Source organism: Lynx canadensis, chromosome C2 (genome assembly GCF_007474595.2).
Source record: "Lynx canadensis isolate LIC74 chromosome C2, mLynCan4.pri.v2, whole genome shotgun sequence".
NCBI lineage: Eukaryota > Metazoa > Chordata > Mammalia > Carnivora > Felidae > Lynx > Lynx canadensis.
Window position 1 is genome coordinate 146,362,431 of NC_044311.2, and position 27,829 is coordinate 146,390,259.

The 27,829-nt window shown below is 42.7% G+C and overlaps 1 protein-coding gene across 1 annotated transcript; it reads right to left on the reverse strand.

The window, feature by feature from the left end:
* Positions 1-1,007: 1,007 nt before the first annotated feature.
* Positions 1,008-13,573, reverse strand: MIS18A (MIS18 kinetochore protein A). The gene is made up of 5 exons (XM_030328997.2): positions 13,222-13,573; positions 10,165-10,231; positions 5,354-5,476; positions 2,314-2,410; positions 1,008-1,531 (listed from the first exon to the last, which is right to left on the reverse strand). Exons 1-5 carry the CDS (start codon positions 13,562-13,564, stop codon positions 1,451-1,453), a joined length of 711 nt encoding a protein of 236 aa, XP_030184857.1. The 5' UTR covers positions 13,565-13,573; the 3' UTR covers positions 1,008-1,450.
* Positions 13,574-27,829: the final 14,256 nt, after the last annotated feature.

The window sequence follows — 27,829 nt, forward strand, 5'->3', positions numbered from 1 at the left end:
CTGACCCACAACAGGGAGGCGTCAGCATTGTGGCGACTAGAGATGAGCTTTCCTTGGTGAAATGAGCACTTTTCAAGGCGCATGGATTGGCAATGTCCCAGTATGAGCAGGATATTATGGAATTAGGGAGCCAAACCACCTGTCTTTGGAATAGCCCCCAAAGTGACTGTTGGCGTACTGTTACCTGCACAACCAGAAAGTCAGCTGAATCCTGCTGCTGACATCCTCTCCCCTCTCTTCTGAATGTGCCCCTGAAGCACCTAAGGCAACAGACACTCGGGACTGCATCAAGCTCATGGTGGCAAGAGGACTCTCTCGTCGCCAGCGGGTACGGGTGTGTGCTTTCTCTCCCCCGCATTCTACCCTAGAGGGTTCACGGATTTCTAGTTATTAGAGGCTATTGCCAACTGGTCAAAAATTACTCAATAGCTTTAAATGATTCAGTTGATCTGACTTAGGACCTTTGGTTAGGGTACTTTAAGTATTCTGGGAAAGAATTAGGGAACTTCTGAGCAGAAACCGAGTTGAATTACTCCTACGTTCTGAGTACTAGTGTCATGCGGCCTCATCTGCACCCAAAAACAGAAAGGGGCCTGGAGAAATCTGGGGTTACCCTTATATTCCTGAGCAGCCTTCCACAGTGCAACCGGTCCGGTAAACATGTACAACTCATGGCGTCAGGACTTCTGACTTCAGTTAAATACCACAACTCAGTTTCGTAAAAATCAACTTTAAAATGCTTTGTTTTAATCTTTATTCTCTCTCTGATTTTAAAAATAGCCCATGTTTACTCTAAGTCCCACATTATAGAAAACTGAGAATCCCCTAGAATCCCACCCTCAGAGATGACTACTAGTCTCTTTGGTGAATATTATTCCAGATTTTTTGGGGCGTATGGTAGTAAACAAACAGATCAAGTGGAACTCTGCTACCACTGGAACATATGCTCGTCTGCTCTTGTGCAAGTTTTCAAATAGTTCTGAGAAATAACTCAACTGACCAGTTTCTTCAGAGCTTTATGCATTAGTCTTCAAAGATTCTCTCACACAGTGGGTGGAAAAACCTCCAAGATTTTCTTGTCCTTCAATATCAAATATTTCCCAAAGTATTCAAGGTGAGTAAGTTTTTCTTAAGAAAGGAAATGAACAATGATGAATTTGATACAAAGGAGAAAACAGTACAGAAAATCATAGCAGTTTATCAAAATAAAAACTCCAAAATTCCAATTTCAGCAAGTATCATAAAACGGCTTTAAATTTTGACTTTGGGAAAGAATGTATCCTAAAAGTAATGCTACAATTCTTCTCATCTGATCAATACAAGAGGGTGCGCTGTATTCATACGGCCATTTAGAATTCTTTCCATTCCGAGCGAAATCGAATGACTAGAATTGCTACAAAAGAAAGCATCTACCTGCAGGGAGTCCAGAATGGGGCACGTGGAAGACATTTCAGCTTTTGCAGCTGGTAAAGGACAACTTTGATTCAACCTCCCACAGCTTCGCTTGTAATGCTTTCAAAACATCTTCCATCTATCGAATTGAAAAAATACTTTAAGATACACATATGATCATGATTAAAATCGCACCATTAAGTGATTAAAATATGTATCATTAATAAAATGTATGACTATGATATGCATTACACATATTCAGTGTTTAATGAAATTATTTAGAGGCATAAACTAAATTTTATATAAATAAGACGTCATTATATTAACAGTAGTTCTCAGTCTCTAACCTGGAGTTCTCTTATACACACATCAGAATGTTGCCTATCTGGCCATGAAAAGATGTTAACGTTCAAAAATTAGGTTGTTGGGGCGCCTGGGTGGCTCAGTTGGTTGAGGTCTGACTCTTGATTTCAGATCAAGTCATGATCTCAAGGTTCGTGGGATCAAGTCCCACTGGGATTTTCTCTCTCTCTCCCTCTGTCCCCCCTCCCCACTCATGCTCACTCTCGCACTCTCTCTCTCAAATAATAAATAAATAAAGAGCTTTTAAAAATCGGGTCGTTTATACCATGAGAATGGAATCAAATGAAATACAGTTTACTAGTTTTAGATTATACACTATTTTGATTGAGGTATGAAATGACTTATTATTTTTTTTTGATAAAGCTTTAGCTTAAATTGTAGTTTGGCTCGCCCCCAAAATCAATTTTACTAACAACTGAAATAAAATAAGCACTCTCTTACCATGAAAGTACTAAGATCAAAACAGATGCCTTTGTGAGGAGTATTTGTGGAGGAGCCCTTGTTCACTAACAGGGAAGTGGTTCATACAAAGATATATGAAGTACAGAACAAAATTACCTGCTTTAGAGACTTTTCTATTTCAACTCTGCTTTCAAGATTAAAAAGTTCTTTATCTTCTGACACGATTTGCTTTTCCGAGGACCCTAAAATATAACTGAAGTACAGTGCAGTACGAGGTTACAATATGAAAAGGACGCAAATATTAGATTCATTTCAGTTAATATTAAAACTCTAAGTATATTACACTATCTGTTTGTACCAAGTAAACACAAAATAACTATTTTTGTTACTAGCAACCTATGTAGGAAGTTGTATTACAGAAAATCGTATTTTTCTCCCTAACAGCTTTGTCCCGATATTCCTACATATTTTCCAACACTCTAAGTATTTCATTACTGGAACGAACTTGCTCTTTAGTTAGCTGGGTGCCAAAACATTAACAGTCATAGTTCAAAATTCTATGATTAAAAAATTTGAAAAGATCCTGAGGAAGCCGCTGCTTTTTTGGTTTCTATAACTTCGGGGAACACGTATAATTTCAAATCGGACTTGTCGTAAATAATCTATGGAGTCAGTTCTGGTCACCCCAATGTGGCAACTTCAACAGTAATCGTCCAAGTTGTTGTGCCCGGCTCTCTGAGGTTAGGGGATGCTGTGGTGCAGACAATACGCAGGAAGAGAAAAACTGGCCTGGAAACAAGGAAAACAGGCCCAGTGTTGGTAACCCAAGAGATCAAAACAGCAAACAAGAAGGTGCCAGTATTTCTCCAAAGAAAACTTGATTAATTTACATTTCTTTTGAAGTCTTTTATCACATGCAGTAACTCCAGTATGTCACTTCTTTTGTCAAATAAGAACTATCTTCTCGTGGAAACCTCATCGATTGTATTTCTGAAAAATGGCATGGGAGACAAAATTGCAGAAGGCAAAAAAATGAGAGGAGGTGGGAGATGAAGTGGCACTAAGTAATTTACAAAACTGTAAATAGGGGCTCCTGGCTGGCTTAGCAGGTGAAGTGTGTGACTCTCGATCTCAGGGTCATGAGTTCAAGTCCTGCACTGGGTGTAGAGATCAGTTAAAAATAAAATCTTTTTGGGGCGCCTGGGTGGCGCAGTCGGTTAAGCGTCCGACTTCAGCCAGGTCACAATCTCGCGGTCCGGGAGTTCGAGCCCCGCGTCAGGCTCTGGGCTGATGGCTCAGAGCCTGGAGCCTGTTTCCGATTCTGTGTCTCCCTCTCTCTCTGCCCCTCCCCCGTTCATGCTCTGTCTCTCTCTGTCCCAAAAATAAAAATAAAATCTTTTTTTTTTTAATTTTTTTTTTTTTTAACATTTATTCATTTTTGAGAGTGAGAGAGACAGACCATGAGCAGGGGAGGGGCAGAGAGAGAGGGAAACAGAATCCGAAGCAGGCTCCAGGCTCTGAGCTGTCAGCACAGGGCCCGATGTGGGGCTCAAACTCACGGAGTACAAGATCATGACCTGAGCTAAAGTCAGACGCCCAACCGACTGAGCCACCCAGGCGCCCCAAAAATAAAATCTTAAAAAAAAAACAAAAAACAAAAAAACAAACAACAAAAAAACTGTAAATAAACACTTCTAAAACCAAGCAGTTTCCTTGGCATTAAAATTCCACCCTAAGAGGAAAAAACAACTTCAATACTATAATCTCCTGTGGCAAAGTTTTCCACGTTTCCTTTTATACAGATATGTACCACTTTTGAAAGTTTTGTACCAAGCCGACCAAGCTGAGATTTCATGTCCTTTCACACTTGTCCTCTCCCTCACTTAATTTTCACAGATCTTAGTAAAATTCTCATGGAGATTAAAGGAGCATCTGTTTGGGCCTGGGTCTTCTATTCCTATCTTAAAACCAAAACAGATCTGCTCTCTCTCCAGACAGGCCTCCATCCACACAACAGTGAACAGTACCTGTTCATCCTTCTTTTGTATGAGGGCTGTAAGAAGTTTGCGGAGTTTAAAATTCTGGTCTGAACCTGTCTAGTTTCAAACAAGGTGGCAGACTAAAGTTATCAAAGAATAATTTGATGAGAAATCACAATTCTGATAAAAAGAATACTGTTTTAAATCTTTTGAAGAGAAAAGCTGAGGAATTCAGCACGAGTGACAAAATACCTCAAGTAATGAAAGTATAAGCTCTTTAATTTCTTCTTAAATTTTTCTTCTTTCCTGATATATAAGATTTTTAGGCATCTTTAAAGTCTTGGGGATTACATCTTTTCTAGGATAAGTGAAAATACGCAGGAGTCAAATGAGTTATTTAATTTTGTGTTTCCTAGTAAAAAAGGCTAATTATGGGGTGCCTGGGTGGCTCAGTTGGTTGAGCATCTGACTTCGGCTCAGGTCATGATCTCACGGTCCATGAGTTCGAGCCCCACGTCGGGCTCTGTGCTGACAGCTCAGAGCCTGGAGCCTGCTTCAGATTCTGTGTCTCCCTCTCTCTCTGCCCCTCCCCTGCTCATGCTCTGTCTCTCTCTGTCTCAAAAATAAATAAAAACATTAAAAAAAAAAAAAAGGCTAATTAGAAGGCCATTAAGATCTCTGAAATTCTTTAACTGACGTCTGTCATCAGCCTCCCATTTGCCTTGTTTCCAAATGTTTACTTTTTAGAAATCATGAAGAATAAGGCACTTCCTTGCATCCTCAGAGAAAGCAGGCGATTCTTCACTAGACTCAAGAAAATGGTTAGACTTTGTATTTGTTTTTCCAGAACACCAAAGGTACTTCTTTCCCAACTAGTTTTGAAATTCCTAACTCTTCATGATATTCTAGGCTAAAAAATGGGGGAGAAAATAAAATGGACAACACGTATCGCTTAAAAACCTTTTCAGGAAAAACTGAACATATTTTTACTCTGAAAAATGTTCTCGCAGTGCTTTCTCCTTATAATTTAGTATGTCTGATTTTCCCATGCCAAATATATCAGGTCAAAACAAAAAAACCATTGGCTTTTTGTCAGAAATTATTACTTGAAAATGTATTTTAACCAAATAGTGTTGATTTCGTTCTGCTGTTTTTATACTAATTTTTCTGCAGAAAACTGAGGAATCGGGAGATAACCATTTATTTATCAAACTTACCTTTCAATGGCTTCAACCCTGAGGCAAAACAAGTCTCTCTTGTAATCTAGGCTTTTGGGTGTGCATCTGTAGATGTGACCGAGGTTGAGCGAGCACCCAGAGCAGTACAACGTCTCCAGAACACTGCAACAGCGAAAGGCCGGTGCTTCAGCAAACAGGGTACAACTCGTTATAACAAAGATCCCACTGTTAAAATCCAGAAACATTTAACATCTAAGTGGCTAAAATATGTTATTTCAACCTTACTAAGTCATATGAATAAGGAAGGAAAGAAATGGTAGTAACATATATTAGAAGTGTGGACAGTTGCCTCCAGGCCGCAATGACTTAAGCACCTAGTGACGGGGGACACATAGAAAAGTGACGAGAGGATACTGATGTGGAGTTTCTCTAGAATGTAAATGCCTCAATCTGGTATTAAGAAGAATGATCTAAAACTTGAAAAGAAGGAAAGGATTCCACAGGCTCTTTTAATCTCATATTGATCACCAAGCCCACTGAGAATCATTAACGCTCTGGGACAGGGGTGGACACATTTTTTCTGTAATGATCCAGGGAACAAATATTTTAGGTTTGTAGGCCACATGGTGTCTGTTGCAATGACTCGCCCCTACTAATGTAGCACAGAAGCAGCCACGGACAATACATAACCAGATAGGCACTATGTTCCAATAAAAATATATTTACAAAAAGAAGTGCCTGACCCATGGGCCACACTTCGCTCTACTTGAAAGGTGACATTGGGCGCTTACTACTTACTACGGATCAGGGCCCAGACTCTGAAGTTCGATGAGGACTTACAGAAAGCAGATTAGTAAGATTAACAATCTGTAACACCACAAATGATTTTAGTCTGCTGGAGAGGCAAATGTTCTCTGCTAGTACAAAAGATAACCTCAAAGGTGGAGGCTTTATTGTCCTGGGGGACACGAACTAGATTTGTTCTCCAGAGAGTGTCCTTCTCTAAACCAGCTTTGCCATGTTCCGATTCCCTCAGGAAATGAGTGACATAAATCTTGGACACGTGCTCATCGTGCATCTGTTAGAGAAGCTCTTTTTTAATTAGACTTCGACCTAACTCTCTTCTACTCACTCCAGACATGCTCCACATAGGCAACTCACAAATATTCTACTTAATGATCCAAGTTCTCCACGTAATTAATTGCTCCTTCATTCTAGTTATTTCCCAACTCAGGATCTGCATATTTGAATATAATTTGCCCCACCAATGTCGATTCATGTCTTCTTTAAATCTTAGAATCCAGGGGCGCTTGGGTGGCTCAGTCAGTTAAGCGTCCGGCTCTTGATTTTGGCTCAGGTCATGATCTCATGATTCATGGATTCAAGCCCCGTGTCAGGCTCCATGCTGTCAGTGCAGGGACTGCTTGAGATTCTCTCTCTCTCTCTCTCTCTCTCTCTCTCTCTCTGCCCCTCCCCTGCTCACTAGCTCTCCCTCAAAATAAGTAAACTTAAAAAAATATCTTAGAATCCAGTCACCCAAATGCCTCATCAAATTGACCTACCCAAATTTGCCATGCTATAAATATCTATACGAAAATTACAGTCCTGTCGCATAGCAAATTGATAACTGAAGATTTAAATTTCGTGATGATAATATACATCACAAAAGATAGCTATTATTTCAAAAGAATTATATCATGCCTTCTAATAACTAGCTATTCCTGTCATCAAAAAAATGGAGCCAACCAAGACTCAAACAATCTATTAGACTGCATTATTGTTTACCTATAGATACGGAGAGACTTTTTTAACTACTGCAGCTCCATAGGGAGCCAAGAACAAAATGAATCACTGCCCAGTAAATTGTAAGTTCTCACTGGTAATAGAATTAGCTACATAATATGCCATTGATCATATATTAAGCTTCTATAGGCTTTTATATTTTTTACTTTATATTTTTAAATATATTTTATGTTTTTTGGATATTTTAATATTTTACATTTCTATTCATTTTATATTTCTCCATAAAGCCCAGGAAGGAACCCTACCTATGCTACCAACGGTGAAGAGGAAAATGTCCACGCTACATATCGAACCTCATAATCTTTACGAGGCTGCCATACACAATTACCAAGACAGTGAACTAACATATGATGCAGGTGTAATCAGCCAAAAAAGGATACTTAAATAAAGGTAAAATACAAAACACACTGATCAGTGGGTAACATTGTTTTATCCCAAATTATCAAAATCAAAGTAAACACCACTGAAGAATACATGCAAACCCATTCACTTCCAGAGTGATCTTGAGAAGCAATGAAGAGATAGTAGCTACAATTATTGTAGGGTTTTTCTTTTTCTTTTTTAATGTTTATTATTTTTGAGAGAGAGAGAGAGAGAGAGAGACAGAGAGCAAGCAAGGAAGGGGCAGAGAGAGAAGGAGACACAGAATCCGAAGCAGGCTCCAGGTTCTGAGCTGTCAGCACAGAGCCCAATGCAGGGCTCAAACTCACAGACCGCGAGATCATGACCTGAGCTGTAGTTGGCCGCTGAACTGACGGAGCCACCCAGGCGCCCCAGTTTTGTAGTGTCTTTCTGTTTTCACAGCTGGCAAGGATTTGGCCAGAACCTACCCTTAAATTTGGACAATAATATTGAGAAAGCAGTACCAGAAATCACAGGGTGATTTTCGACAAGAAATGAGTTAGCATGTAAGAAACTTAACAAGCGACAGAATGGACCCAGGAAACACTCCTACCTTAACGACACATTTCTAAAACCCACAAGTGTTCTTGTTGACCAGCTGCAGAATGACGCAAGCAGCTATTCAGTAGGACAGGCCTATCAAAAACATATGAGCATTCTAAAGCGATACGATATTTCCCCAAGTGTGGAATATGGGACCCTGATGAAATTTAGGACAGTGTAATGTGGCATGAATGATGGGTTCAGGTGATACAAGTAAACAGGACTAAATAACACTGGCTGACAGAGGATGAGTCAATTCCCCTTTAGTTCTCTATCAATCCCGATTATAAGAAGAAGAAAGTCTCAGTCTGGTGCTAGGAAGTCTCGAACACGAATCTCATAGGTGCAAATCTTTCTACAGTGAGAGAACAGACTTTGGGCTCAGAACAAGTGAGGTGACAGCATCCCTGCTAGAGTTTAATAACATCTGTTTTCATTGTAGTAAACACCTAATCAATGGCAAATGATGTATGTATGGCAGTAATACATTAGATTCCTTTTTAAATAAATTTAAATAAAATCCTGAGTCAATGTAATGAAAGATAGTAAGTACATGATAGCTGGTATATGAATATGGCAAAAATGGTGAAAGTGGCATCAAAATAAGTAAAATTGGGGTCATCTGGATGGCTCAGTCAGTTAAGCCTCCGACTCTTGATCTCAGCTCAGGTCGTGATCTCATGGCTCGTGGGTTCAGGCCCGTGTTGGGCTCTGCATTGCATGTGGAGACTGCTTGGGATTCTCTCCCTCTCCTGGCCCCTCCCCAACACGTGCTTGAACACGCGTGCATGCACACTCTCTCTCAAAATAAATGAATAAACTTAAAAACAAAAAAAGTAAACTCGGCAAGAAGAAAGAACACTTTGCAAGAAGGGAGGGGAGACACAGCACTGTGCTAGCTCTAACCACTGCACCGTCCTGTGGCCTATCTCCCCAGGCCTTCCTTTCTTCATCTACAAACTGAAAAACAAGCTAAGTCTGGCTTTTCCAAACTGAGGTCACCTGCGTTGCCAGCAGCACCATTTCTGCCACCTACACATACTACCTGTACTACCATTAATGTGATTCTCCTTAAAAAGAGTAATCTCCTAATTGAAATGCACTTTATTTGAATTGGACACTCCAGCTAGCATTACTTTAAAAGGAAAAACCAGAAGTTTTAAGTACACATGAAAAAACATACATGATTATTAATTTCTGTTGAGCTGTTTGTGTACCGCCTACAGTTACTTCATATATATCGGTAAAGCACATCCTGGGCAACAATTATACAGGCAGAGCCTCCCATTCAGTTTACTGAAGATGCCACTTGTAGCACAGTGGATGACGGGGATGCCAAGAGAGTGACGCCTTCAGCCCTGGGAGCGGGAGCACGGGGCCTGGGGCTTGCTGGAGCCCCCGTGCTGGCTGCCTGCAGCCTCGTGCAGCCTTGTCTGTTTACCTCAACAGGCCACATGTACATGTGTGTAAGTGTGAGACTAGCATTCTCTATGGGTAGCATGACATTAAGAAAACGTAGGTAGCGTTGGTCTAAGGCATCCTTTGGCTAAGATTTTATGATATAGACTTTTTTTTTTTTTTAATTTTCAACTTGTTTTAGCACTAAGCCCAAACACCCAAAAGAGAGTGTCAGAATGTGACTTTAGAAATTTAGAAACTCTTTTGGGGCGCCTGGGTGGCTCAGTAGGTTGGGCATCCGACTTCAGCTCAGGTCATGATCTCACGGTCCATGAGTTCGAGCCCCGTGTCGGGCTCTGTGCTGATGACTCACAGCCTGGAGCCTGCTTCGGATTCTGTGTCTCCCTCTCTCTCTGCCCCTCCCCTGTTCATGCTCAGTTTCTATCTCTCAGTAATGAATAAACGTTAAAAAAAAAAAAAAAATTAAAAAAAGAAATTTAGAAACTCTTCCATTGCAATATCTAAAAAGATCACCAATGCTCAAGAGTTAATACATTAAATTGGCTGATTCTATACTGACCACCAGAAAGAAACTTTTATCCCAACTAATCTTACTGGTAATGATCTTTTTAAAGATTTTTAGCTGAAAAATAAACATTTTCTCAAATACACATATTCCAATAGATAATAATAGCCTTACTCACCAACCATTTTCATTTTTACGTTTGGACAGTATCTGTTCCTTATCCACAGAAACATTACAGGAAACACCTAGAGCAAAGTAACAATAATTTATTAATGTGGTTTGCTATATGACACATGCAGGTATTTAGAGAACTTTTTTTTTTTTAAACATTTATTCATTTTTGAGAGACACAGAGACACAGAGCGTGAATGGGGGAAGGGCAGAAAGAGAGGGAGACACAGAATCCAAAGCAGGCTCCAGGCTCTATCTGTCAGCACACAGCCCAACGTGGGGCTTGAACTTACCAACCGTGAGATCATGACCTGAGCCGACGTCGGACACTTAACCCACTGAGCCACCCAGGCGCCCCTGGAGAACTTCTAATTCAATTTTCCTTTTAGAACTCAGAGAACCAGGAAAGATAAGAGCCCAAAGTCCCACAGGCATACAAGGGTGGCTCAAAACAAAATGTACCTCTGTACATCTCCTGGAAAAAAGGTGGCAGAATGAGAGTTCTTTCTCATCCGTGAAAACCACTGACATTAACAAGTAAAACTAGAGGGGAAAATACAATCACCAGTAAAGACGGAACACCTAGAACCTCAGTCACAGATTACCAAGAATACCTGCAAGGTACAGTAAAATTGGGATTAAACCCAAGAAAGATGGGGCGCCTGGGTGGTTCAGTCAGTTAAGGTTCAACTCTTGATTTCACCTCAGGTCATGATTTCGGGGTTCGTGGGATCAAGCCCCCCCACCCCACCCCCACCCCCCACCACACACACACCCCACATTGGCTCTGCACTGTCAGTACTGATTCTCTCTCCCTTTCTTTCTGCCCCCGATAGCACGTGTGCATGCGCTCTCTCTCAAAATAAAGAAACATTTTTTTTTAATTAGTCTAAAAATGAATAAAATAGGGGCGCCTGGGTGGCGCAGTCGGTTAAGCGTCCGACTTCAGCCAGGTCACGATCTCGCGGTCCGTGAGTTCGAGCCCCGCGTCGGGCTCTGGGCTGATGGCTCAGAGCCTGGAGCCTGTTTCCGATTCTGTGTCTCCCTCTCTCTCTGCCCCTCCCCCGTTCATGCTCTGTCTCTCTCTGTCCCAAAAATAAATAAACGTTGAAAAAAAAAAAAATTTAAAAAAAAAAAAAATTAAAAAAAAAAATGAATAAAATAAAACCAAGAAAGATGTTAAAAGGCAATGCATACACCCCCAGGTTTCAAATGCAGAGCTCTCAGGGACTTGAACAAAAATCTTTTATTTAGGCCATGACTTGGATGGTGTCACAGCTGACCCCAGAAGCAGGAAACATTCCCAGAGGATCTAGGTCCAGGATACACTAAGGAAGGGATGGGGGACAGAGGGAAATGAAAAAGACCTCACACTTAAAATGTCCAAAGCAATAGGTTTCACCTCCTACGGTCTACGTGAACTGGGTAAATTCCACCTCCATCCACCAAGTTGCTCATATCAGAACGCAAGGTGTCACCCTTGATTCATCTCATCCTCCGTAACCCCCATATCCTCTCCACCGATCAGTCCTGGCAATTCCACCTCACGAAACTCACTCTTGCTCCCAAACCATCACTACGTCCTCTTGCCTAGACTATTGCACTAGCTCCTACTGACCTCCCACTTCCACACCTAACCTTCCCTTCAGAGCTTCCTCCAAAGAAAAATCTGGGCCATATCACTCCCTTGCTGAATAGATTAGAATATTCTAATATTCACTAGAATAGAATTCTATTCTATTCACTCACTAGAATAGATTCCAATTCTGAAGAACAGCCTCGAAGGCCCTGAATTTTCTGACCCCTTCCTTCCTCTCTTTTATTGCCGCCTTCTTCATTCTGCTCTTCTGTCACACCAGCCTCAGGGCCTTTGCACTAGCTGGTCCCTGCCTAGAAAAAGCAAAGAGCATGATCCCAGAATTGTACATGCAGTCAAGAGGACGTTCATGTGAAAGAGAACAGAAAGGCATTTTCAACCACTCAAATTTGAAGTTTTCTTGGGGATTGGTGTGGGGGTGGGAAGGGACTACTGATGATGATTAATGAAATAAACAACTCAGAAATGAGAAAGCTATTAAGCTTTCTTTTATTAATAAGAGTCCTGGAGTTGAGAAACAAATTCATACAAACATTACATTAAGCTTCAATGACCAGGCTATGGCTACAGAACAGAACATAGATGTTATAAACCTTGACAAAGTAAAAATAACTCACTCAAACTGAGGCGGAAGGAAATGGAAATTAATCCAAGAGTTCATTTCTTTATCTTTCATGGCAGCAATGGGGAAAGGCACAGGGTGGGGGGTGGGGTAAACTGAACTGTCTAAAGCTGACAGTTTTTAAAATTTAAAAACTGTTATAGAAAAAGTAAGTAACAGAAGGGGTTTTATACATAAAACAGAACAAAAAAGCATGTGGAAAAAGATAGTTCTACTTTCTGTAAAAACAGAAACTACAAGCAAAATGAAAGATTTAACACCATACATATTATGTCTTGCCTACTTAAAAAAAAAAAAAAAAGATTCTCCTACTGTATCAAAAATCTCAACCCAAGTACATGCTGTTCTAACGGAGGCAACTCTGGAAGCAATCCAGGATCAACAATGACAGATTGGGAGGATTAACGGTATCTCCGTTACAAAAATCACTTCAAGTGGCCCTTACTAGCCATTTTGAGCTCATGATACACATTAACTCATTTAATCCTCCTAACTACCGCGTGTATGTATTATCCAAATTTAGTTGGTCATTTTTTTACTGAGCAATGTAAAACCACAAGATGCTGGTTCAATCGCTGCTCTTCTGGGCTGGGGGACCCCAGAAAAGGACCGGTCTCATGAGCCCAAGACGCAGGGGTGACCCTCCTTCTCCCCTTTTCCTGGGACAGCTCACCTTCCCAGATTTTTCTGCTTTTAAAAACCCTAGACAGCCCCAAAACACCCCTCTCTCCTTCTCCTCCCGGGCCGTCCAGGTGCGGCACGCTAGGAAAGAAGGTGGCCCCAAGCTTCCCCCCGCCACCCCACTGCCCAACCTCCTCCCCCCCCCCCCCGGCGCGGCAACTGACAGCGCAGCAAGATGCAGTTGGTGTCCTCCTGGCTCGTCACCCAGCTCAAGGAGTCGCCCAGCGGTCGCCGGCAGCCGGAGCACAGAAACACCAGCGGCCTGTCCTCCTCCTCGGCCGGCTCCACAGCCTCCTCGCGCCGCGTCCTCTCTGCACAGGCCACCGACGGGTCCCCGCTCAAGGAGGTCCAAATGCTGGCCCACTTCTGCAGCAGCTGGTGACGGTCCGAGTCCTCCGAGAGCCGCCTGCCTAACAGGGAGGAGTCGCCCCACTTGCCCTTGTCGCCGCCACACGTACAGCTAGTAGAAGAGCAACCTTTGCAACCCGGCGACCAACTGCCCGCCATTCTTCCAAATCGCCCGCGCCGCGGAGCGCCACGGGAAGAGCGCCCAAGCGCCTGCGCGGGGCGGGGCCAGGCCGCGGAGACCGGAAGGGGGCCGTGGCTGAGGGGCGGAGCCTAAGGGAGAAGAAACGGCTGGCAACCTGCTGGTGCGCCTGCTCCTTGTCGGACTGCTCCAAGGCGGCTGTTCTTCGCTGCAGAACAGCTTGAGGAAGTTGAGGCTGCTTTTCCAGCTTTTAGGAAATTGAGGCTGCTAGAGATCTGGCAGCTGGTCTACTTGGGTAAGGGTGTTGAGCCCCTTACATAGGAGGGGCGGTGTCTTTGAGAAATTTACAGGTCCCAAACTAAATAACCAACCTTTCACTGAGACTTTCACAGTGGTTACTAAAGTGAATACGCCTCCCCACACACTCCACCCAGAGAGAGAGAGTTGGGACACACTCTTGCTTTGTACGGCCTCATTCCCCCACCCTCCGTGCTACAGCCTTTTAAATTTTAGCGTGCCTAAGAGTTACCTGGGAGCTGATTAAAACACAACTTTCCAGGCCCTGTCTTCTCGGATCTAGTTCAGGATCTAGTTCAGAAGGTCCGTTGGGCCCAAGAATTTGCCTTTGTAACAAGCTCCTAGGCGATGACAGTGCTGTCAGTATTGCCAGCTCCACTTTTGATTGCCACTGCTCTAGTCTGTCTCGTTTCCTCGAAGTGGAGAAAGAGGAGTTATTGGGAAGCCACCTTCTCAGGTTTCTTTTGTGCATTGTTTTTGCTGGAATGAGACCCTGGAAAGGGCTCTGGATCACTCAGGCTAGCAACGCAAGGAAAAAGCTGGAGAAGCGAGTGTGAACGGCAGCAGTGTTAATGGAAAGTTTGGAAGTGATTGTTGACCGGTTCCGGGAGCCAGCCATTAGCCCCTTGCATGGAGGGGGCATCCCTTATGGATGGTAAGGACAGACTTCCTCAGCTATCCACCAAAAGCCAGACTTGAAAGGACCACGTCAGGGCAGGAAAGGTTGGTGGCGAAGGGACAGCTGCATCATGGACAACTTTGCAGCATGTAGGAGAAACGGTTCCCACCAAAGACTAGATCAGCTCCTGGGACTCTCCTATACCCTAAGACACTGCCCACTTCACTTGGTCTGCTAAACTGTTTACATAAATTTTACTTCCAATGTGGTTGCCTCTGGGCAGGAGCAAAAGCAAAAGCTTTGGAGTCAGAAATGGCAGGCTGACCTAACCCTCCATTAAATAGTAACCATGTAGCAAACTATGGAAAGGCAATTTTCCTTCCCTGAGTCTGATTCTTCATGGGTTAAATGGGTCAGTACCCCCTGGGGATTGTTAACAGGGGGATCAAGTGATACCATAGGCTTGAAAATGCTTTAACCCTAGTGTACCATGGCCATGTTAATTAGCCTCCAATGGGAGGAAAATTGCCCTCCCTCCTTCTATTTTTTTTCTTTTTCTTTTCTTTTCTTTTTCTGTGTGTGTGTGTGTGTGTGTGTGTGTGTGTGTGTGTGTGTGTGTGTGCAAGCAAGCCTGACCTCCCTGGACTGCTGTTTTCAAGCACAATAATATATCTGGTACAACAGTGATACAACCCACATCTGTTCTTTAAGCAAATGGGTAGTAACCTTGGAATTCAAAGGAATGATCCCCTTGCTTCAGGCTTTGGGTTCTTATTGGCAACACTTAAATTCTATGATGGGAGAGCCCAGTAAAGAAGGAATGCACAGCGTGGCTGCCTGAGCAGATTCTCACCAGTGCACTTTTAGGCCCAATCCCCTAATAATAATAATAATAATAATAATAATAATACAAATTACATTTTACAGCTGTATTGCTACTAAGGTGAATATATAAATATTGTATATTAAAACATTTTCTTTAACCTAAAAGTTCCTTTTTTTCTTCTGATTTTAAAAGAAAGTAAAACATTTCTATGGGGCGGTACAAATATCATGGGCCTTGGGCCCTGTGCCTAATGGAGAAGTCAGCCCCAATGCAAAATGAACCCCTCTCGTAGTCACAAGTATGTCTGTATTATGAGTACACAATATTTAGATTCCCACAAAACCATATCTTACATGGGGACAAAATCAGACGCTCGAATAAGATGACCTTGGACTGGGGGGGGCAGAGGCTTCCTGAACAACCATTCCAAACCTTCCTCTTACTTACACAGCCAGGAGATTTGCATAAGGTGTTGAGTCCAAGTTTCACATCCCCTACTGTCACCCCCAGTTCCAGGAATGGATCCCCAGAGGTTTAACCCAATGAGGGTAAGCCACCTCTCTTCCGGTCTTGGTGCAGTGATGGCTCCCACCCAAGACTTAAGCCAGTCAGCACATTAGGCGCCCCCTGTGATAAGGATTGGCTCAGGTTAACAACTGAACCTGAGCTGTCAAGTTTTGACCAGAGTAAACCTCAAGACTCTTGTTCAGTGGTTAAGGGAAGGGATGTCCTCCTTGTTGCCTGGATGTGGACAAAGAAGCTCATACCCAGAGTGCTTCAGGCAGTCGTCTTGAAAACACAGAGAAGGGGGGAACTGAGAGAATCAACGAGAAACTGAGCCCCCAACCTCCGAACTCTTTCTGTTACACGAACCAACAAATTCTCCTTATTGTAGAAGCCAGTTGGAACTGTTTTGTTCTATCCAGCAATTCAAAATGTACGTCACAGTCTGACACAGTACGTCAAGATGAAGACTTTGACTGAGACTCCAAGATGCAGTAAAAATGACGTCCCAAGAGGTGTGAGAGAAGAAATTGCCTCTCTCCCTGGAAGGATCCTTCAGAGTGGATGTTGGAAAATTAATTCCCTCCTGCCCTTACGCCTCTTCCCACATTTCATCGAGATTAAGGACTAGAGAAAATAGTGACCAAGATGACGTCATAAGAAGGATTTCTTTGGAGACGGGCTGGGCTGTGAGCTCCACTTCTCCCCACTAGAGAAGGTGGAGGGTATCTGCCCCCGTTGCCTCCATCTGGCTGAGAGGAGACACTGAGGAACCATTTGCAGGGCCCGCGGGCTCCCAGGTGTTTGGGGATCTGGTGGCGGGGGGGAGAGTCGGGCTGTCGAGCTATTTTGGTGGCACAACAGAGATGAGCCAGACAGGTTGTCAAGCAGATATGGACTTTGCTGGTGGGAAGGCCACCTAGAGTCTTAAATTCTGCCCAAGATAACCCGTAAGGTTGAAGACTCTCCAGCAGTGAGCATCCCAGCGTGAAAGGGCCCCTGGAGGACCAGCCTGAGGGGAGACCTTCCTGGGTCGTGGGTGGGCAGCTGCAGGTGGGAGTGCAGGGGGTTTCTGGGGGACTAGGGGGGAGTTGCTTCTAACCATGCCAGGCCAGAGGGTGCAAAACCAGGTTATGATGGAACCCATTCAAGTGAAAACTGTTTTGCCCCCTCTGTCCCCCATTTCAGCCTGGGAATGGAAATAGCAGGGAGCAGGTAAGGTGAGAAAGAACGCAGAACCAGCCACACTAGGGGCAGGTGTCCGCCAACAAATCCCACCTCGGGGAGGAAGATAATAACTCTTACCCTCGAGCAAAGACTACAGTGTAGATTAATATCTTGGACTGGATACTACCATTTTCTGTCACAGATTCTGTTTATAACTGAAGTAGCTGCATAATTATTTACTCCCTAAGAGAGTTACACTCAAACTGCAATAATATGGGAGGGTTTCTTTACAAAGTGTCAAATGAGAAAGGTAGAGACAGCACGTAGCAGAGATCCTCAAGGGCCCAGGAACCCGTATCCATAGCCTTGACCCACAGGGATGCAGGGAGGGCATCTTCCCAAGGGAAAGAGAGCTGTGAAAAGCAGACCACAGAGGGAGGATCACCCTTCCATCAAGGGACGCAGCCAGATGAGTTGACCTGGAGAGAGGCAGGAGATTAAATTCCTGACCTTGTTCTCTTCCCTTCCTCCAGTTTCCTGCTGGAGCTCTCCATTGCCCAAGTGCAACCAGAATCCAGAGGGCACACAGCATATTGATGTGGCCCATACAAGTCTGCTTGGTGAGTGGGTCTGGAGTGGCCAATGGAGGGAACCCCGCACACAGGCTGCCCTTGTCCTCGTCCAGGGGCAAAGAACAGGCTCCCCTTACCAAGTAAGCTCTAAGAACATAGTAGGAAGCACAATTCAAAGCAAGATTTCATTTTGATTCTATCCTTCCATCCTTCTTGCTCAACATACCGTTACTCAGACTACCTGATTCAACTATCATTTCTGGCTGGGTTCAAAAACCATGCACGTAAGGGGCGTCTGGGTGGCTCAGTCGGCTGAGTGCCCGGCTTCAGCTCAGGTCATGATCTCACAGTTTGTGAGTCCGAGCCTCGTGTCGGGCTCTGTGCTGACAGCTCAGAGCCTGGAGCCTGCTTCGGATGCTGTGTCTCCCTCTCTCTCTGCCCCTCCCCAGCTCATGCTCTGTCCCTCTCTGTCTCAAAAATAAATATACGTTAAAAAAGATTTAAAAAGCCATGGCGTGTTTAACAAACAAATTCCAGTCTAATGAATATCTGTGGCAAGCACTAGTAGAAAGAGAGAGAGACAAAGCAAGAAAATATAACTAGGAGAGAGAAGGAACAGGAAAAAAAAAAGGGGGGGGGAGAAGAAACAAATGAGACCTTGACAATTTTGCTGGAAGAATTTGTGCCTTTTTAAAAGCGCACCGGCAATCGAGGGAAATCAGAAATTAATGGCTGCTGGTTACCATCATGACCTAGATTGTAACTGCTACACTTCCTGACCCTTACACAAGAATGACAGTGAGGAGTGTCTGCAGGTCCCAGGGTCCACCAGCTGGTCCCACTAGTAAGTAGAGAGCTAGCCGCAGTTGAATTTGAGGACCTCTTGGTCCAACTCTTACTGGTAGAGACACTGGGAGCCAAATGGCATCCACAGCTGCCCGCCCTGACCAGCTGGCAACCAAGAGAATGCCATGCTGGGCACTCAGTCCCCAGGGACCTCCTGGCACAATCAGAGCCCTCCTCGGGGGGATAAAATGTGCTGTGGGAAAAGTTTGGTTAGCTATTTCTATCTGTGCTGCAGGGGCGAAACAATAACTACAGGAATATGCTTCACCTTCTTCACAATCCTGATGCAGGGTGTTCTTTAAATAGTTCTGTTTCCCTCTCCTATTTAATGTGTGGAATCACGCTTTTCCGGTCTTTAGCAGATATATTTAATTCTCACGCAAGTTAAAAAAGAATAAGGAGAAAAGCATCTGACTTTCAGCAAATTCATAATATATTTGAGCTGGGGGCGAATCAGAGAAGCGCCTCATCTCCATGTCTCACTCCACAAATAGAAAGGCTGAGGCCCAGTGTGGTTTGGGAGTCCTGGATCTAATTAGCAGCAGAGATAAGTGGACATCTGGGCTGTTATATGCCCAGCACGCCTCCCCTCTTCTTGGGAAAACTACACCACCCCCTCCCTCACTCCTACAATGCTGCTCTGGTGGGCTTTCCATCCTGAAGGTCTCACTCCACACACGTCCCATCCCAGACCACGACCTTCCCGACCACAGAGATTGGTTCGAGGTGAACAGCTGTCAGAACTAGAGCCAGTCTCAGTCCGTCCCTGGGACGTTTCATGCCAAAGTTTGGAGGGAGAGTCTTCTGCTCACCCTTCCTCTTGAATCATGATCCCAGAGCTGTCATCAGCCATGTCCCCAGCGATGTGGACCATCCTGGCATGACACTGACCCTAAGAGAGACACAAGATATGAGGTGCGGATCAAGGGTAGCAGCCGAATCCCCATTCCCAAGGGTCTCCCTCCAGATTTGTGGGCACCCCTCACAACATGATCCCATTAAGACCCGCTGGTGTTCGGGCGCCTGGGTGGCTCCGTCCGTTGAGCGTCCGACTTCAGCTCAGGTCATGATCTTGCGGTCCGTGAGTTCGAGCCCCGCGTCGGGCTCTGTGCTGACAGCTCGGAGCCTGGAGGCTGCTTCGGATTCTGTGTCTCCCTCTCTCTCTGCCCCTCCTCCTCCCCCGCTCGCGCTCTGTCTCTGTCTCTCTCAAAAATAAACACTAAAAAAATAAAAATAAATAAAAGACCCGCTGGTGTTTAAGCTAGTTTAAGAATTGGGTTTCTGTCTACCAAGAGCCTTGACTAATACACAGATTTCAGTCCAGAACCTAGGTCTCTGGACCCCAAGTACAGCAGTCACAGCACTATGCCAAATTGTTGAAATATAACACCATATATTTGGTAGTGCCTTGTGGTTTTCAAAATACAGTCTTTCAAGGGGGCTAATTCTGGAGAATTACAATATCCTGTAAGAGAAGAGTGCATTTCCAGTATAAAATTCGTAAGTCAGTCCCTCACATTCTTTCCTTTGTTTCCCCTGGTTCTTTCCGTTTTTTAAACAGACAACCAGAGGAAGGACTCAGCGAATATGAGTCTTTAATGCCCGTATCAAACACCTATAAATCTCCCTTTTAACTAAGAGGAAGTTCTCCAGACTCAACAGAGACTGATCAAAAAGTGAAGACTAACTCCTGGATCTGGAGTAATACTAGAGAGACCATAAGTATCAAAGACACAAATTATGGATCTTTAGACAGATTTGATGCAATGTTGTTGCATCCATAGTAGAAGAATTGGAAGATCAAGTTTAAGAAAATTCACAGAAAACAAAATTAAATAACTAAGAAATATAAAAGGGGGAGAAAAAGATCAAACCCATAAGCAATCAGTCCAGGAGGTCCTACATCTGACTAAAGCCAGATCAAGTGGACAGGAAAGACAAAATGAAGGAGAACAAATAAAGAAATAATACAATATAAATTCTCAGAGCTAAAATGTATGAACATTTCAGATGGAAAGGATATACCGACTGCCCAGCCCAAGGAATGAATTAATCTCACGCTAAGACTTAGCATTGTGAACAATCAAAACTCCAATGCTTCAGAGAAGATTACAAAGTTTCAAAAAGAGAAAAATCAGAGGGGCATTAGATGTCTCATCAGCAACTCAACTTCAGCAGCTAGAATGGTCAAAGTTCAGAGGGCAAATAAGTTTCAGGTAAGTATTACATACCCACTCAAATCATGACCAGATACAGTTAACATTTTCAGACATAACTAAACTTAGAAAACATATCCTCACCACATCCTTTCTTATTCAAAAATGTGCTACAACAAGAAATGCGAGATGCGAGGTCTCACTAAAAGAAAAGCAAATATTTAATATATGAAAAGATTCTCTACATTTATTTTTAAACTATGCTGAAAACCAGTAGCTCACCTATCAGTTTGATAAAATCTAGAAGCTTGACAAAATAATTTGTTGTCCAGGCTATTGTCCAGGAAAACAGGTAGTTTGATACATTGCTGATAGAGACACAAGTAATTATGACATCTACGGAAAGGAATTTGGTGATATCTAACACAATTACATTAGTATGTAGCCTTTGACAGAATTCTTGCTTTCAGGAATCGATTCCAAGAATATGATAAAAACACGAACACGGGCATTGCAGCATTATTTGCAACAGCAAAGATCGAAAACAACTCAAACATCCACCAACTGGGAACTGGAAGAATAAGTTGTACTGTACCCATAAAATGGCAGCATTATGCATCTGTGAAAAAGAAAAAAATCTCCATGCCACGAGAGATCTCTAGAATAAGTTGGTAAGTGAAAAAGGCAAGGTTTAAAGAAATGAAGTTTGCTATTTGACATTTCAAAATGGGGGAAGAGAAAGACTGAATACTTATACTTTTAAAAGTCGAAGGATAAACTGAAAACTTTTAGAAAGTACTTACTTGATTGAAAGTTACAGGAAGGGAGGACAGGAACAGAAGCTAGAGTTCTATGAATATACCTTATTTTGTGTCTTTGACTTTGGAATCGTGACTATTTTACATAATTGTAAAACCAAAATTTTTAAAAAGCAATCTCTAAATATTGAAATATTTAATATATTTAGTGGGTGGCAGCCTTCATAGGGAGAACTGTTTCACGTGACTTTAAAACATAAATTTGACTACACGTATCTTATAGGAGATACTCAAATAACAACAACAACAAAATTTCCCCCTTCATAAAAAGTCTCAAATGGTTTCTAGTAATCATATCGCTCCTATTGTTGATACTGAAATTGTTATTCCAAGACTATTTGTGTGTATATTATATACTGAATAATTATGTTAGTATTGTTTGGAATAGGATTTTAAGTTTTGGAGTAGAGGTACAGCTAAGTACGATAGGGTTAAGTAGAACTCTACAGTTGTGATTCTGGATTGTAAGTATTGGTATGAACTCATGATGTTTTTATATCTTAAAAAATAAATATATCCTAGCTCCCTACATTGAATAGACCTGAACACATAATCCACCCAATAGCAATAAGCACCTCTAGCACCCAGATTATGATAGCTAAACACCATTTTCTATAAATGAAACCAGGAGTCCTTGGAGACATAGCTGAATCCACGGTCTAGGGTAAGAAAGAGACAAATTGAGCCTGGGCCATCTTGTCATTCCAGAAGGAAGGAAACTATAAAACCCAAGGCAAAGCCAACTACTAATGTAACCAACATGAAGAGGCTGTCACTGTCCACATAGGTAATTTCTGCATCAGTAATAGTAACAGCTATAATGAATTGGAACATCAAATAGATTTAATGGCATGAACTCATAATGACTTAAAAAATGTCCTCTCACTGTTCACTGGGAGAAGCTGGAAAACCCAATCAATATTTTGAAAACTGGTGATTAAACAAACAAGTAAATCAAACATCTATCCCACCCTGATATGAATTGTTCCTCAGGTAAGTGAATAGTCATGAAGGAAGGTTTCTCTTTTCTGTTTATTTTTTAAAGAACAGTAGCTAATGAATGAAGAAGGAGATAGACGAAGGTGGTCACCATTTTTACAACGCTTAACACATTAAAGAATTGCATCAAGGGTTAATCACTGATTGGTAATATCACAAAAAAAGAGACAACCAGACATTACGTGCCTGTCAAAGGAAGGACACCACACCACCTGTGAGGTACTCTTGCCAAAAAAAAAAAAAAAAAAATCAAACCAAAGTCTGGTCCAGCCTCTAGCTCTAACTTTACTTTCCAACAAATACGGGGCATGGGGAACATGACTAATTCCACCATGGTACCCAACTGGCAAGCTCTTCAGGACATAGAACCAATTTCCTCAACAGATAAATTGCAAGTTTAAAAAGAGAGAGAGAGAGGAAGAGAGAGAGAGAAGGATGAGGGAGAAAGAACCTGTAAATTTAACTAGACTTCAGAGTCATAGCAACCAACAGCAACATATGCACCTTATTTATTTGTTCCTGATTTGAGCATATTAACTGTAAAAGAAATTATGAGACAAACAGGGAAAATTTGAACATTGACTGGATTATGGATGCAATTAGATAATTATTATTAAATTATAGGTGGGATAAGAGTTTTATGGCTTTATTAAAAAAAAAAAAAGAATCCTCTGGGCTTGCTTGGGTGGCTCAGTTGGTTAAGCATCCAACTCTAGATTTGGGCTCGGGTCTTGGTCTAGTGGTTGGTGGGATCCAGCCCTGTGTCGGGCTCTGCACTGATAGCACAAAGCCAGCTCGGGGTTCTTTCTCTCTCCCTCTCCGCTCCCTTTGCCCTTCCCAGCTTGTGCACACGCTCTCCTTCTCTCTCAAAATAAATAAACTTAAAAAAAAAAAAAGAATCCTCCAAACTATTTGCATGCCAAAATATGTATAAAATTTTTGCATACCAAAATATTTACAGATGAAGTGAAATATTTAGAATTTGCTTCACAGTAGTCCAGAATGGGGGGCGGGGGAGTGGATGGGGGTACAGATGAAACTCAATTAGCCACATCTTGATCGTTGTTGAAGCTGAGTGATGGTTACATGGAGTTTTATTACTCTGTTTTTGCTGTTTTTGGAAATGTTTGAAATTGCCTATGACAAAAATAAATTTTTTAAGTCATGTAAAGTTTGTATTTACTCTGTTATATCCCCATGTTTGCCTCATATTAAAATGTAACTCTTTACCGAAAATCACTCTGTTCAATTCCTATGCTTACGTGTAACTCTTTACTAAAGATCTTTGAGGAAAATGGACACTCTAGAGAAAAGTGCTGTGCTTATTTTAAGGGTTTGTGTACCCACAACATAGCATTGTTTGCTCACATGTGTTAGGTTGAAGAATAGCCCCCCAAGATATCCATGTCCTAACCCCAGAACCCTGTGAATGTGACTTCATATGGCAAAAGGGATTTTGCAGATGTGACTCAATTAAGGATTTTGAGATGGGGAGATTATCCTGGACTATCTGCGTGGGCCCAATGTAATCCTAAATATCTTTATAAGAAAGAGGAAGAGAGATGTTTGGCCACAGAAGACGGTGATGTGACAAAAGAATCAAGTGGTAAAAGACGATGTGACACGGGAGGGGCCACAAGCCAAGGAATGAGGGCAGCCTCCAGAAGCTGGAAAAACCAAGAAAACAAATTCTCCCCCACTCCCCCTCCAGGGTCACCGGAAGGAACCAGCCCTAGCAACACCTTGATTTGTAGCACCCCGAGACTCATTTTCTGACTCCCAGGACCATAAGATAATAAATTTGTGTCGTTTGAAGCCACCAAGCGTGTGGTAATTGGTTGTGCCGGCTGTAGGGCATGAATACACCCCAGTTTGCAAGTCCCACAGGTACTGGGCAGGGCAGGAAGGCTGTCCCACCTGTCTGCACCCCAGCTTTCTGCCTGGGAAATGGGGCTCCCAGCAGCTGAGGTGGAAAGTTGTGAGAATCACACAAAGTGCTCAGGTCATCGATCAATAAATGTCTGTTCTCCCTTCTTAACGTTTCTTCCTCTTACCTTCTCCCCTTCGCTCAATCTCTAGTCACAGTGACAGCTAACAAGTGTGCACGTTTCCTACAAAAGAAAACACTGTTGGGGCACCTGGGTGGCTCAGTTCATTGAGCATCAGACACTTGATTTTGGCTCAAGTCATGATACCAGGGTCATGGGATCGAGCCCCAAGCCCAGCTCCTCCCTGAGTGTGGAGCCTCTTTGGGATTCTCTCTCTCCCTCTGCTACTCTCCCACTTGCCCACACTCTTTCTCTCTCTTTTTCAAAATAAATAAACATTTGCAAAAGAAAACACCGTTGGAGAAACAACTTCACCTCCAAGCTTTGGGTTATAAATTAAAATGAGAAGAAAAACAATGCCAACAGACAAGGTCTTTGAGGTAGTTGCTGATATAACTATGTTGCTATTATCTCGGAGAGTTGACCTTGATGGGAGTATTAGTTCTTACACATGTCAAAGGGGGGGAAACGTTTTTTTATGTTTATTTATTTTGTGAGAGAGAATGAGAGAGCGTGGGGAGAGAGAGAATGTGAGAGAGAATGAGAGAGAATGAGAGAATGAGAGAGAGAGAGTCTGGGCAGACAGAAGGAGAGAGTGAGAATCCCAAGTAGGCTCCCACTGTCAGCACAGCTTAACCAACTGAGCCACCCAGGCGCTTTCTGGTTTTCCCATGGAAAAAAACAAATGGTTAACTGATAGAGATCGCGGTCATGCAGAACAGGGGTCTCCATCAGTTTGCAGCTGTCTTAATGATTTACAAGGAAAAGGGCTATCTCCAGAAACCTACAGACTCAATTTCCCGGAGTCCTAAGATCGCCTTCCCCTTCACTGGACAGAAAACCTTGTATCGTCAGTCACTCCTCACAACCCGAGTGCAGCTCCTTCTGCCCACCCATCCAGTCCCCGTGTTTTAATAAAACCACCTTTTTGCACCAAAACGTTTCAGGAATTCTTTCTTGGCCTTCGGCTCTGAACCCCAACACTTCAAACCGTATCACTTTCATGGGTATTTTAAAGTCACGACTGTTACCAGACCAAGAAACTCCTTTTAATAATCAGTATTTTGTCAGGTAGAAGTGAAAATTCCAAACGAACGGAATTCAATTATGATCAACTTGAAGATGTATGATGCAAGGAGGGAAAGGAAGAGGAAAGGAGAAAGAGGAAGGAAGCAAGGGCTAGAGGCAGTTAGTTAGGTTCTAACAGGATACTGGAAGGCAAAGGGGAAGTCACAGGCAGCTATCCGGAGAGATGGATAGATAGATAGATAGATAGATAGATAGATAGATAGATAGATCTCCTTAGGAAACAGATAGATCTCCTTAGGAGATAGATAGATAGATAGATAGATAGATAGATGATAGGTAGATAGATGGATGGATGGATGGATGGATGGGTAGATAGATCTCCTTAGGAAATGATAGATAGATAGATAGATAGATAGATAGATAGATAGATAGATAGACAGACAGGTATCTTTAGGAAATAGATGATAGATGATAGATAGATAGATAGATAGATAGATAGATAGATAGATCGATCCTCCTATTGGCTCTGTTTCTCTAGAGAACTCTGACAGAAGGAAATAACACAGAAGGAAAGAAAGAAAAGAAAAGGGTAAAGTTATCTACAATTCCTTTACTTAAAAAAGGCTACATGAAGATAGAAAGCCCTCCCCTAAACCCCAACCAACCTCCTAACTTCGATCCATAGATTTACTTCTACAAATTTGACGACATTTGGGAAAGTCTATAAGCTTCCGCAAGCCATGTCCCAGCCTCGCTTCCCAGGAGGTGGACCCAGGAACGAAACCAGGCTCCGGATCACCCAGCAGGCAGGCCCCACGGCGCGCTTGGGACACGGTCAAGCAGAACCCCGCCCACCATACCTTGCTGACAAACTGCACTCATGAAGAACTCCTTCAAACCGAAGTGTACATTCCCAACACTAACAGATACCATTCTGTAGATAGAGGCAATTGACTTGACTTGTTTTGCCTTTGTTTTGGAATTGGCCCTTTTTAAAACAGCATTTACTTTGTTTACAGATCAGGTAAATTTACATACAGCAAAGAACACAACTCTTAATGTACAATTCGGTGAGTTTTGAAAAATGCATATACTTAAACAACTCGCATCTGTGTTGAAAAAGAAAACTGCCATCGCACCCAGAAAGTTCCCTCTGGTCTCTCCACGACTGCCACCCCCAGACACAACCAATTAAACAAATGGTTTCTGCAGTTTTGCCCTTTGCAGAATCACACATATATGGAATCATACTATACGAGGCTGTATGTGCCTGACTTCTTTCCTTCAGAGTGGTTGTACCATTTTGCATTTCCATGAGCAGTGTTTGAGATTTCCAGTTGTTCTGTATATTCACCAACATTTAGCGCTGTCGGTATTTTTTCATTTTACCCATTCTGTTACGTATAGAGGGATCTCCTGATTTTATTTGCATTTCCCTGATGACTAATGATGTTAAACATTTTTTAAAAATTTAACATTTTTTATTATTTATTTTTGAGAGACAGAGAGAGAGTGCATGTGGGGTAAGGGCAGAGAGAGGGAGACACAGAATCCGAAGCAGGCTCCAGGTTCTGGAGCTGTCAGCACAGAGCCTGATGTGGGGCTCGAACCCATGAACCATGAGATCATGACCTGAGCCCAAGTTGGACTCTTAACCAACTGAGCCACCCAGGGGCCTCAGTAATCTCCTCTTTTTATAAGGACACCAGTGTATTGGAGTAGGGCCCCCCTAACAGCCCCATTTTAATTTCCTCTTTAAAGACCCTATCCCCAGATATAGTCACATTCTGAGGTATTAGGGGTTAGGGCCCCAACATATAATTGAGAGGTTACACAATTCAACCCCCAGCAACAGAGCTGTTTATGTTCTATATGAATTTGGGGATTTTTGTCTAGTTATTCTACCAAAGATTGACATTGTGATGTTTAAAACCCAACTTTGTAGATTTTCCTTACTCCATTTAGTTCTATGCGTTTTTGTTTCATATATGTTATACTCTCTCATTAGGAACACAAGATGTTTTTACTGTTAGGCTTTCTTCGAGTTAAATCTTATCCCTGCATGGTATGCTATGCTTAGGTGTGATTTTCTTTCTATTTATTCCCTTTGGGGTTTGTCAAGCATCTTAAGTCCCCAAATTTGTTTTTCAACCAATTTAGGGAATTTCCAGCCATTTTTTCTTCAAATTTTTTTTCTGCCCCGTTTTCTCTTTCCTGCCCTTTGGGATACCATTTACATATATATAAGGCAACTTTCTACTATCTCATGTATCACAAGAGCACCCATTTTCTAAATCTTTCCCTTGGTTTCTTGGGTTGGAGAAGTTCTAATTACTGTTCCTCTGTTCCCCTACCATACCGACTGCTGCCGTCTTCATCACCGTAAATTTTTCATTATATAGAA